At 40.3% G+C, this 13,260-nt stretch overlaps 1 protein-coding gene across 2 annotated transcripts in view; it reads right to left on the minus strand.

Moving 5' to 3' along the window:
* Positions 1 to 6,391, minus strand: part of SMYD1 (SET and MYND domain containing 1) — a 43,867-nt gene extending 37,476 nt beyond the window's left edge. For both annotated transcript variants that reach the window (XM_046660097.1, XM_046660096.1), the window contains exon 1: positions 6,230 to 6,391. In XM_046660097.1, the coding sequence (XP_046516053.1) occupies positions 6,230 to 6,366 (137 nt within the window). In that variant the 5' untranslated portion in view covers positions 6,367 to 6,391. The remainder of the gene's footprint in view (positions 1 to 6,229) is intronic.
* Positions 6,392 to 13,260: the final 6,869 nt, after the last annotated feature.

Here is a 13,260-nt window from a genome sequence, read left to right on the forward strand (position 1 = left end):
AAAACTACATTTTGACATATCATGAAGTGGTACCTCTAGAGGTAAGGGTTTCAGTGCCTACCTAATTCTTAAATGGCTTGAGCTCTGACTAGCATTCCCCCCGACACCCCATTTTGACCTGAAATGTGACTCCATAACTTCTGCTCAAGGTGCCTAGTTCTCACCCTTCTGTCAATGAACAAAAAAGAATTCAGAAACATCTTTCTTGCAAATGACCATCATTATTTGTTAGATGGCTATCAGGAGAAGAAGTTCTCTGACGTTACTATAAAACATGTTTCAAATTCCTTCACCTGGTCCATTCTTCTGAGTCTGCTCCAGGTTGGCCCTGGATCTCTTAACTATGGGTATCTTTTGAAGACGATGATGGTGATAGTGATGATGCGGTTTTATTCACATTGTGATCAGTTTTGCCCCATGGATCTTAGTCTATGGGTCAACTGGGTTAATCGACTGATTGATTTACAGTTTGGAAAAGATGGAGGTTCTACTTCCGAGGGCTGGAAGAGTCCTTCCAAGACCAAGCAGAGAAAAGATGAGGATCTAATCTCCTTGCTGAAGGCCTGAGTCACTCTTAAGACTGAAACCGTTTATCTTTTCATTCTGTTTGACATAAAATAAACTAAAGAAGCTAAAAAAGGAAAATGAAAGAATGCAATGACAGTAAGTAACTGGAATAAAAATAAACTAAAATAAAAAGAAACTGAAAGCTTAGACATCATTTTAAAAGACACATGTAAGATAAAAAATGGATAGTTTTTAAAATAAGATAAAAGAGAGAAATGAAAAATTAAAGAAAGACAAAACTAATTGAGGACTACAAAAGAGATGAAATCAAAAAGGTGAAGAAACCAAAATGATACAAAAGAATTCAAACACTTTAGAAGTCCTGAACCTTAAAGACTAAAAAGCAAATGAGCTACACATATAATTTAAAATGAGGGAATCAAGAGAAAATAGACAAGTTACAAAAGAAGAAATGTAATAACCCATAAAAATATTTTTTAAAAACCTTTCACCTCCCTAATAATAAAAAAATTAAAAACAAAATAATACTAAAGTAAGTTTTTACAGATTAAGTTGGAAAATACAAAAAAGTAAAAGATAGCTTTCAATGTTGGCCAGGGTTGGGATGAGGAGGCAAATGCTATATTGCTAGTGGAAAAAATTGGTATAATCGCCTTTGATGGGGTGATTTAGAAATCTATATCAAGAGTCTTACAAACGTCTTCTGAATCCAAAATTTATACTTCTAGGAATTTATCTTTAATAAATAATCAGAGACGTATGTAAAGATATACTAGGAAAAGTAGGAAACAACCTTTATATCGAAAATATGGCACTTGTAAAATTGATATATGAGTCAACAAAAGGAATACTATACAGTCATTAAAAATGGTTTATAAGGATAATGATGGTTTGGAAAGTTGCTCACAACATATTTGTGAAGTAAAAAAACAAGTTACGCAATAATCCCACTTTTTTCAAAGAAAGAAATGTATACATTACAGTGAACCTAAAATACTGTCAATTAATAAATGCATCATTTTTACTTACCATTAAGAAACAAAAGAAATGCTCCCAATTAAGCCATAATGAGCCACAGATTGTAGGATACATCATGATTTCAGAAATGTTAAAATGAAATATGTACCCTAGACTTGATAAAATACTATATTGTGTCATATTCCTTTCACTGTAAACTAAACTCTTCCCCCATATTTTAATATCTTGAACTTAGGGATGCGTCTTATGATCAAGGTATAAATTTAATGTGATATTTCTCCCACCACTCCCACCCTACCTAGAAATTATCAGGACCACGAAAATATTTTATATGCATCATATTTGCATAAAATGATTGAAAGGGTATACACCAGAATGCTAAGAGCAGTTTTCTCTGAATGCTAAGAATTTTTATTGTCTTACTTTGATTTTTCTGTAATTTCTAAATTGTCTAAAATATATATATATCTGAGCAAGACAGCACTATGAATTCCCAGATTCACCCCACCTCACGTAGAAGCAAGCAGGATCACTCGGGCTAAGGCATAGTGGAGTTTCGGTTCACTGTCCTCCCCAGAACTGGGAAGCCTCAGAGGAGAGAGCAAGAGGGGCAGAGAGCAACCTTTAACAGCTCATCCACCACCCTTGGGGTCTCATCCGCGTTAAAAGACCCCATCTGTGAAAGAGAATTCCTCGGTAAATTAGACTTACCCACCTACTTCACCTGCATCCCTTTCCAGCACCCAACCCAAACACCTAGAAGGGGTGGCAAATAGGCTTCCCTTTAAACACCAGTTTTGATTGACTCGTAGTGGTTGCCTGGAGCACCCGGCTAGAAAGGATTCTGAGGCCAAGTTGGAGTTCAGGAAGAAGGAGTTGCCTGATTGATTAGCCATGTCTGCCGGGGATCATGGTAGCCCAAGTGCTACATATTTGCCAGGCCTGAAAGGACTGTCTCCATTTTATTCTTGTTCCTTTACCTTTAAGCAGGCCACCTGTTTTTCCAACCAGCAAAATTAAAAAGATCCTAACCAGACTGAGGACTATAGTATAAGGGCCTGGATAGTCGCTGTTAATGCTAAGCTAAGTCTGTTCTAACAAAGACATAATTCAGACTTGCAAGTCAGCACTACACAGTGCAGCATCATATTTTAAACCTGAATACCACATTCTTTATGATCCAATAATTCCACTCTTAGGATACACACTTCATGTATCTGTTCACCAAGAGATAGAAACAAAAATGTCCATAGCAACCACTTGCAAGAGAATGGAAAAATAAATTGTGGTACCCGCAACCACACAGAGAGTTTATTCATTTTATTTGTTACACAAAACCATACAGATGAATAATAAACATTTGAGTGAAAGCAGCAAGTGGCATAAAAGCACATATAATATTACACCTTTGTTTAAAAGATCAAAAACAAAACATAAAAACAAATTATATATTGTTTAGAAATATGTACATATGTGATAAAAGTATTATTCAAAAGGCAGGGGAATAAATAACATAAAATTCAGACTAGGGGCCGGACCGGTGGCACAGCAGTTAAGTTTGCACATTCTGCTTCGGTGGCCCAGGGTTCAACAGTTCAGATCCTGGGTGCAGACATGGCACCGCTTGGCAAGCCATGCTGTGGTAGGCGTCCCACATAAAATAGAGGAAGATGGGCACGGATGTTAGCTCAGGGCCAGTCTTCCTCAGCAAAAAGAAGAGGATTGGCGGCAGATGTTAGCTCAGGGCTAATCTTCCTCAAAAAAAAAATATATATATATGAAGTAGTAGTTATCTTTGGGGCAGGCAGGGGACAGATAGGGAAGATAGGGAAGATGAAACATATTGGAATAGTCTAGTTGGATGGTGATTTCATGGATATTCATTTATTGTTATGCTTCATAACATACATAAAGATTTATATGCACATCATATCATATATAGTTTGAAAAAATTAATTTTCATTCAGTGCAGTGCTCAACTAAAAATAAAATCTTTCCTCATGTTTGGGTTTGGAGGGTAGGATGGAAAGCCTGGCTTGCAATAACATGGATTAGAACGTGCCTCTTGCACAGAGGGACTTTTGTGGGTGAGTCAGTCCTACCTCCCCTGTCACCTTTCTCATCTACAGCGGCTGTGTCTCACCAGGAACCGAAAACGGGAGTGAGGACAGGATGCCTCTCCGGGCTGCCTCAGGTAAACCCAAAGAAAGAGCAGCTCCCTCATCTTTGCAGTGAGAAGTGTGCATAAATCACTTTTTAAAGTATCTCTTTTGATTTTTTCAATCATTTTAAAGATCATTTACCCCAGTCATCCTAATTTTTATTACTATTGTAATAAGAATATAACATTTTATGTAGCCTTTTATCTGCAATGTACACTAAGGTTGTTTTTGTAGTTATTACTTCAAATGAATGAGGAATTATTTATAGTAGCAAAAATATGTTGTATTTATATTTATAGTATATATATATATATATATATATGTATATATATACAAACACTATAGTATAGTATACATATTTATAGTAGCAAAAACCTAAATGTCCAGGTATAAAGGAATGGTAGGAGAGCATGCAGCTGTTAAATACTATGTTTCTGAAAAGAATACAGTAACACAGAAGACATCTAAATTATTAAATGAAAAAAATCATAGTTTATATAATAAGATCCCAGCTGTGTAGTAAAAACAAATGAAACCTGTATTTTAAAACAAGATAGAAGGAACTAGACAACAACATTAGAGTGATTATGTTTATGTGAAGATACATTTTTTTCTTCCTAAGCTTTACTTTTTATAAAGTAAAGACATTCTTGAAAAGGAAACTGGCTATATTGGCTTTTGGGGAATTGGAGGCACCCACAGAGGTGTTCTATACAAGGCAAGGTGGCAACTTGGTGGCAGCACCAAGATCATTGTTCAGAGTCTCTGTGTTTCTAGCTTTTTATGTCTTAATTCTGAATCCACTGACTCCTTAAGTGCACTTACCTCCACTCCTGACACACACATGGTAAGTTAATAAAGTAAGGCAAGCTCCCTCCGAAGAGCTATTAGTGTCACCTGAGCCCCTTGTATTTCTCAGTTGGTAGTCAGCCACGTAACCCATTCACTGCCTTTTCCTTGTAGGTCTCGGTAGGCAGGAAGAAAAGAGAATTCGAATGCTAATTGAATTATCTCTGAGAAGCAGTGCCCGTTCCCAGGATGGTCAGTACAGTGAGCCAACTGCAAAGCCTAGATTATCCGAGGCCATCTTGCTTCAGACCACATAAATGTCAGGCGGGTCACCCAAACTGTGCCCAGAGAATATCGTCATAATTTAACCGTGGTGTAGGGATTTTTAAAAAAAAAGATTTAATTCTACAAGTCAAGTGCAGGCAGGGTTGTGGGGAAATGGGAATGTAAATTTAATAGAGCTACTGTGGAGAGCCTATTTAAACAGAAAACAGCACACATTATGGCACAGCAGTTCCTCTGATAGCCATGTATCCTAGAGAAGAACTTCACATGCTACAAGTATTCATGGTCAAGGATTTTAATTGCAGAAATGTTTATTTTTATGAAAAATTAGAAACCACGAAATGTCTCTCAATGGGGGAATGGATAAATAAAATGTCATACATTCATAGGATGGAATATTTACAGCAGTTAAAATTGGTGATCCATATAGTATACGGATCAACATGGATAGATCTACAGGTGGGCAAAAGAAACAGATCTTTGAGGACGTAAAAGCAGTATCTATATCAGGCCAGTCCTGGTGGCCTAGTGGTTAAGTTCTGCGTGCTCAACTTGGGCGGCCCAAGTTTAGTTCCCAGGTGTGGACCTGTACCACTCGTCTGTCAGTGGCCATGCTGTCGCAGTGGCTCACATACAAAGAGGAAGATTGGTAATAGATGCTAGCTCGGGGTGAAACTTTCTCAGCAAAAAATTAAAAAACAAAAGAAGTATCTGTAGACTTATACCTCCCATAAAGAAAGATATCAAAAATACATTGTTTAGTGAAAAGAGCAAGTTCTAGAGTGACGTCTGAAGTAGGATACCATTTCTTAAAAAAAAAAACAACTAGGCAAACTACAGCTATACATTTTGGTAAGTGCAAATATATATATATATATATATATATATGTAATAGTATAAGAACATTCTAGAAGGAAACACATTAAAATCATAACAAAATTACCTCTGAGGAAAGATAGAGGGAACCGGGATGCGAGGCGGGAAAGGTAAAAAGACATTCCAGCTTCATTGGTGATATCCTAATTTTTCAAAGGTAAATAGATTCTAGTGTTACTTGTGTATTTACAATTGCTTTTTTAAAGTCTCAGTAATTACTTTATCCTCTAGTATATGTATTATATCCAAGAAGCTAAAATCGTGGAGCCTTCTGTAAGCAAACATTACCCACAGCACCACACCCACCTTCCACTGCCTTTCCCTCACCACACGCAGCGCACACACTCAGCCAAGTTCACTGGTGCTGGGAGAAAGTGCCGCAAAGCCTGTGCTCACCTTTACAACCCTCCCAAGGACCAGAGCAAATCAGGCTGACAATGACTCCTTGCAGAAAAAGTTATGCCGGAAAACAGTTGTCAGAAGTGTCATTTTGTTAAAACTGGTCACATGGATTTTATCCCTTCCCTGATGATTCTGACTGCAAAGTATTTTAGAGTTTGGCACCTGCCAAACCAACAGGAGAAAAGAAGGCAACTGCCCACATTTCATACCTGTCAAAAACCACTGCAGAATAAGCCCGCTCAGCAAAGATGATATCCGCAGCCCAGAACTCCTTAGTGGCCTTCAGACCCCTGCCTTTGCCCTCAGAATTGAAGACCTCCACGTTCTCCATTCTCTCTATTGTCATCTCACAGTCGTTCAGGCAGCAGGGCAGATATTTAACACTGAGCCAAGTCTCTTGTCGGTGCTGCTATTTCAACACCTTCAGCATCCCAAAGAGCAAGCCTATAAATGGACAAGCACCTCCCCTTCCCTACCCCCTCTTGACACTGGGTCCTCACCTCCCCCTCCACCACTTTTCCTGGAGGCAGGGATGGGGCAGGCAAAAGGCCAGTGATCTGGGAAGGGTCTCATTCATCACCCAACAAAGGTGACAGAGCAGAAAAATGACCATGGGCTGGTGTGGTGCTGGGATTGGGCCTGAAAACTTTTGAAAACTTTCTTTGCAAGAAGAATCTCAGTCCTGGATGGCAGCCGTGCTCAGCTTTAGTTGGAATAGGGAGCACTTACTTGGTCAGTGGGGTATTTTTAGCAGCCAGATGCCTCTGTCAATCCAAAGCAGACAGCTGAAATGATCCAAGAGAAGAGGCGAGCTGATGTGTGCTGCTCTGGGATCCTTCAGCAGTCAGGCTCACACTTTCTCATGTGAGATGGGCCTCTTGTCCCCCTAGCCTCTCCCATGGGAGGACTGTTCACAGAAAGCAGCAGACGTGAAACTGACCCCTTTGGCATATTACATAACCGTACAATTTACACTCCATGGGGCATCCTTCTTCTCCAATACTATCTGGGGCTCCCACAGCACCCCCACCTAGGGCATGGAAGTCTGGGAGTTCCCTGCTCTTAGCATCACTGAGGATCCAGGTGTGCTGAAGGCAGGCTGGTAGAGAGAGGAGGCAGGCCTTGAAAATGAAAACTCCCATTTCTATCTTGCTACCAAATCTCCCTTAAACATATATCTGGTGCCAGGAAAAAAACCAATGTGCTCTGTCCTTCTTACCCAGTAGTGAAGACATTGGAGAGACAGTTCTAAAATCCCCGTTGAGCTAAATGCCACCGTTCTTGATGGCCAGGCAGCTCTCACTGCAGTTGAAAAGAAAAACTCTCACAGATCTGGTTCATCTTCCACGTAACATTTTTAGTTTGGGGGATGCATCTATTTACAAGAACCCTGTGCCCTGGATCTCTGTGAGTGTAGTAGTTCACAAGCACTGGCTGCATCTGAATTCTGAGCCCACCTCTATGACTTCAAGTCAGAACCTGTAAAACAAGGGTGATCATTTCTCCTTCCCTGGATTGTTGTGAGGGTTAAATGAGATCATATATACAAAGGACACGGCACAGCGTGTGGCACTTCATAAAGAATTCATTCAACAATAGCTATTTTATTTTATTTATTCTGTCACATCATCTTCCCCGAACTATCAAGATGTGCTAGAAATTCTGTGTCTTCAACCAAATTGCATCTCCTAAAACTTCTTTGACTCTCGGAAGCAGCTGGAAAATCCTTTGTCAGACCATATATCCTGATTTTTAGGTAAGAACACATAGCTCCTAGAGCTGGAGAATATCTCAGTGACTTCTGATGTATCCCAAAGAGCAAAACAACTTAAGACATTTAAATTTGGGTGCCTCAAAAAGTAAACATCGCATGCTCCCAAGAAAAGAAAAGGAGTTCTTTAATCCAGGTTAGCTTCAAATGAATGCCTAGACCCACACTGCCTGGCAACTCAGGGCCTTGCAATAAGCAGAGCCTTCCCTCAGGGACCAGTGGCTCAGCCTGGCAGGGATAAGGTTGTTCTTCTCCAGACACTGCACCCCTGGATCAGGTCCAGCCCAAGCCGAGGTCAGGGAAGAAATCTACCTGCCCCAAGAACAGAAAGAGAGAGGGGGCATCAAGCCCGGTGCTTTAGTTATGTTTGTCCATCTCAACCTCATCAGAGCAACAAGTATTACATTACCAAAGTATGGTAGACAGAATAATGGCCCCCAAGGATGTCCAGGTCCTAATCCCCAGACCTGTGAATATGTTACCTTACAAGGCAAAAGGGACTTTGCAAATGCAATTAAGTTAAGGATCTTGAGAAAGGGAGATTATCCTGGATTATCTAAGTGGGTCCAATGGAAACACAAGAATCCTTATAAGAGGAAGGCAGAGGGGTCAGAGTCAGAGAAGGAGATGTGACAATGGAAGCAAGAGGGTCAGAGTCAGAGAGACATCTGAAGAAACTATATTGCTAGCTTTAAAGATGGAGGAAAGGGCCAAAGTGTAAGGTAATAAATTTGCGTTATTTTAAGCCACTGAGTTTGTGGTAATGTGTTATAGCAGCCATAGGAAACTAACACACAAAGTATTATACTTATCTCTCATTATGGTAAACGTTACATAACATCCCTTTTGCTACTCTGAAATGAAATTCATGTATAATATAATTTACTAGCTCATACCTTAAAAATGTAAATTACTAACTCCTATGATCTAACTGTTTATATCACCCTAAAATGCATATGTGGAAATTCTCACCCCCAAAGGTGATGGTATTAGTAGGTGGGGCCTTTGGAAGGTGCCTAAATTATGATGGTGGAACCCTCATGAATGGGATTAGTGCCTTATAAAAGAGGCTCCAGAGGGATCACTAGGACCTTCTCTTCCACCACGTGAGGAGACAGGAAGTCTGCAAGCCAGAAAAGGGCCTTCACCAGACCATGCTGGCACCCTGATCTAGGACTTCCAGCTTCCAGAACTGTGAGAAATAAATTTCCGTTGTTTATAAGCTACCGAGTATGTGGTATTCTGTTATTGCAGCCTGAATGGACTAAGACATTAGCCTAACCTAATAAGGGAGAAATAAAATGAAAGTTAACTTATAATAAAACTACATATATGCATTGTAAATTAAATATGTCAATGTGTTCACTAGGCATACGCTTGGGCACAACTACTCTAAAAAACATGATAAAGTGGTCAGATGTTTGCTCCTCTCAGCAGGATCACTGTGACAGTGAGAGCTATAAATGTAGGTTGATTTGGGGGGCACAAATACCACACAGGGCATTGTTGTCTGTGACATGATTTTCTGAAATGGCAAATAACTCTTAGTCAAGTTCTGATGGAAAGAAAGAATAATCTTCCTTCAGTTAACAAGAAGTTGCATTCTTGAAAAATTTAGAGTATATTAAAACTTTACAAAAACTATTTCATGATTACATATAAAACAGAGTTCTAGACTCAGATCATTATAAACAAGGTTTTCATGTACCTGAAATGCACATCTGGATATTTGAGGCTGTGAAGAATGGGCAGAGATTCTTCAATGTATAAGGATGTCCCTTGCTTTCTAAGACATCTAGCATGTCTGGCAAGGATCCATGAGACAGGGAATGGTGGCACTAATTATCAGGCTAGTGATGAGGAATGGGACACAGAGCCCTACTAGGCTGCAAATTAATAAAAATCCTATGTAAAAGTTTTTGCCCATCTGGCCTTGTTGCACACATGCCCCCGTATCCTCAGTTTTTCTTTCCACAGAGATCCAAATCCTTCTTGGTGTCCCTGGCCCTGCCCACAATATGCCAGTAGCACCCCATAATCATTGTGACAACCAAAAGTTCCCCCACATTTCTAAAATGCCCCCTAAGTGATGGAACTGCCTCCATCAGGCACTGCTGTCCTTAGTCATCAGGAAAAGTACATCCAGAGTTTTACAAGGACTTCTTATTGCCCTGCTGGAGATGTTTAGCCAGAGAAGAAAAGATTCAGGAAGGACTTGAGAGTTTTCTTCAATGTCATACATTGAAGTAGAAAAGAAGGAGTGGATTCATTCTGTGTTTCCTGAGAGGCGAGGTGCCAGAGTGGACCTAACCATGTGACAATGTGGGTAGCGGTTAAGATCATAGACTTGAGCTCCACAGACCTTCGCAATCACATTTCTGCAGATGAGCCTTTTTCCACGCCAAGAAGATGGAAACTTTTTCTATTGTTAATAATTTTAATAGCCCTCTAATCTACTTTTTTAATGTGTCTGGATAAAGAAGGGTGGTGATAAAGGGAGAAAAATGAGACAGTTCAAGCCAAAGGACCCCTAGTCCAGGAGGTCTGAGCTGGGAGATTCCAGACAAGAGGATGAGAAGAAGGACCGCTATGGCTCTATCTCCCTCTGTTTCACCTCCTCCCACCTCAGGCCGCACACACATGCTAAGAACATTACCATGGCTACCCAGTACTCCCACACCCTAAATAAGGTGTGAGGCAACTGAGGCACGACATGCTCAGCAAGGGGAAAGCTGGGTCCCCAGTCGTACACCTTAAGGGTACAAGAAGGTGACATGAAGAGGCCAGGAATGGGGGCTCTTTTGGACAGATCTGTCAGTGAATTATCACAAGACTAGACCTGGGCTTCAAGTATCCTCTTAATATAAGCTCCACTTGTTAACCTGCATCTCGGGCAGAATCTGTTCCAAAAGTCCACACTGCAGCCCCTAAATCTTTAACCACAGCCTGTATTCATATTATTATCCTGAGCCTTTGTGTAAATAATCTCAGAAGGGGGCCAGCCCCATGGCTGAGTGGTTAAGTTCATGTGCTCCACTTCGGTGGCCCAGGGTTTCGCCGGTTCAGGATCCTGGGCACAGACATGGCACCGCTCATCAAGTCAAGCTGAGGTGGCATCCCACATGCCGCAACTAGAAGGACCCACAATAAAAATATACAACTATGTACCGGGGCGCTTTGGGGAGAAAAAGGAAAAATAAAATCTTTAAAAGTAAATAAATAAATAATAATCTCAGAGGCCTGAGAGAGTGATTGCGTTCCCTTCAGTTGGGTATGTTGCCATTCAGGGAATATGTACAAATAAGTGTGAAGGTGGAGACATAAATGAAACCCAGAGTAATGGTTTGTGATAACTTTTGAATCATCGGGAAAGTTCGTGAGCCTGTACTAATCCTGCACCAGCTGATCTATCAAACCCCGGACAAACTCCAATCATCCCCTCTGTTGAAAGGCCCACTGGCTGAACCACACACCTGCAGGGACCACCATCTAGTGGCAAATCAAGGGAGTTGCAAGATTTTAAATAGTTTCGAAGGCCTGATAAAAGATCAGTCCTTTATCACTGAATTCGATCTCCTTCACACCTGGAACTAAGGTTCACTTAGACCAGGGGTCAACAAGGCTTTGGGCCCATGAACTAAGAGTGGTTTGTAACTTCTTTAATGGTTGGGGGAAAAAAATCAAAAGAAGAATATTTTGTGACATAGGAAAATTACATGAAATTCAAATTTCAATGACCATAAATAAAATTTTATTAGAAAACAGCTGTACTCACTTGTTTACATATTTTCTACGGCTTCTTTCAGACTGCAACAGCAAAGGTGAATATTTGCGACAAAGAACATATGGCCCACAAGCCAAAAATATTTACTCTCTGGCCTTTTACAGAAAATATTTGCCAACTCCTGCTTTAGACTAATAATAGCTTAATGCCTGACAATGTTAAACAGGCCAGGAAGAGCTCTGTGCTGCCAAGAGCATTCACAGGCTGATTCTTTCACTCATTTCATAATCACCATGACAGGATCAAAGAAAAAGTTCTTGTGCACATCTGGCACTCACATTCCAGGATGACAGGAGCAGGTTCCTTCCTTAATAGTCCATTATATCCTGTATAATTACATCATTGACAAAAGTTCACACTCTCTCTGGTCTCTGCGTTCTTACTAAAATAGCATTCTTGCTTTCATATTTCTTCCCTTGGGTCCAAAAAGTCTTTAGCTGCAAATTGCTTTCCTCCCAAGAATTCCTAAATTCACTCGCTCCACATGCATTTGTCAGCAGAGTATCAAACACTATGCTCAGTGCCCTGATACAAAGATGAATAAAATGTAGGCCCTGTCTTCAAGACATTGACCATTTAGAGAGGATTACGGAAGAGCATGCAAAGATGGTACATCTTTACAAAGAGAGATATAGGAGGCAAAGGGGAAAGGCTTCCACAGGCCCAAGGGCCTGTCCTTCAGGCCCAAGGACACAGCAGCATGAGCAGAGATGTGGAGATAAAGAAATAGCATGACATGTGCTGTCATGTGTAATCTGTTGGGTATCGAGGGAGCTACAGGAGCACACGTATTTTTCTTCAGCTTATCATTCTGGCACCAGACTCTTGTCTTTTATGTCCTAGTGTTTCATGTACATTTGAAAGCTACTCTAACAGCAACAATAACTGTTTAAATGCTTGAAATTGTGTTTTACTTACATTACTTCATATGTTTTCACAACACCCTTTGAGGTGGGTATTATGGAGGCATCCTAGTTAAAAAGCAGCAGCATCTCCTAAGTATAATCCCCAGAGAAACTCTCACATGTATACACAAGGAGACTGCAGAGGAATTTTAAAGTAGCACTGTCTGTAAAAGCAAAAATGGAAAACAAACTCAATACCTATCAATAGGAGAATGGATAGCATATGGTGTATTCACGCAATGGAAGGTCATAGAGCTGTGAAAGTGAATGAATTAGAACCTCACATCTCAGCATGCATTTTTATAAAAAAAAAAAACAGTGAGTGAAAAAACCAAATTGCAAAGGAATAAATAGTATGTATAACATTCACGTAAAGTTTTAAGCCACACAAAGCAATACTTCATGTTACTTAAGGATACATACATACGTAGCAAAAGTATAAAGAAATGCTGCTTTCAGGATAGTATTTACTTCTGAGGAGGAGTTCATTAGGAATTAGAGGGCGCACATTCCAGGGAGAGGGCCCAGCATATACAATAAGTTGAGTTATGCAATAGCTTGGTATTTACAGCAATCAGTAAATGTTTAATGTTGCTGAATCATAAAGTGAAAGCAGAGTGGGGCAGTGAGAGCAATAGGAAGATAACCAGATCAGGGAGGTGCCCAGAAGCTGGGTAGAACTCACGGTTCAATTCTCCAACAGATAGTGGGCAGCCAGTGACAACTTCTAGACAGAACCGTTTGGCAGCTCTATAGAGAGTAGATTGGAGTGGTGAAGTC

The sequence above is a fragment of the Equus quagga genome, chromosome 5 (assembly GCF_021613505.1).
Source record: "Equus quagga isolate Etosha38 chromosome 5, UCLA_HA_Equagga_1.0, whole genome shotgun sequence".
Lineage (NCBI taxonomy): Eukaryota > Metazoa > Chordata > Mammalia > Perissodactyla > Equidae > Equus > Equus quagga.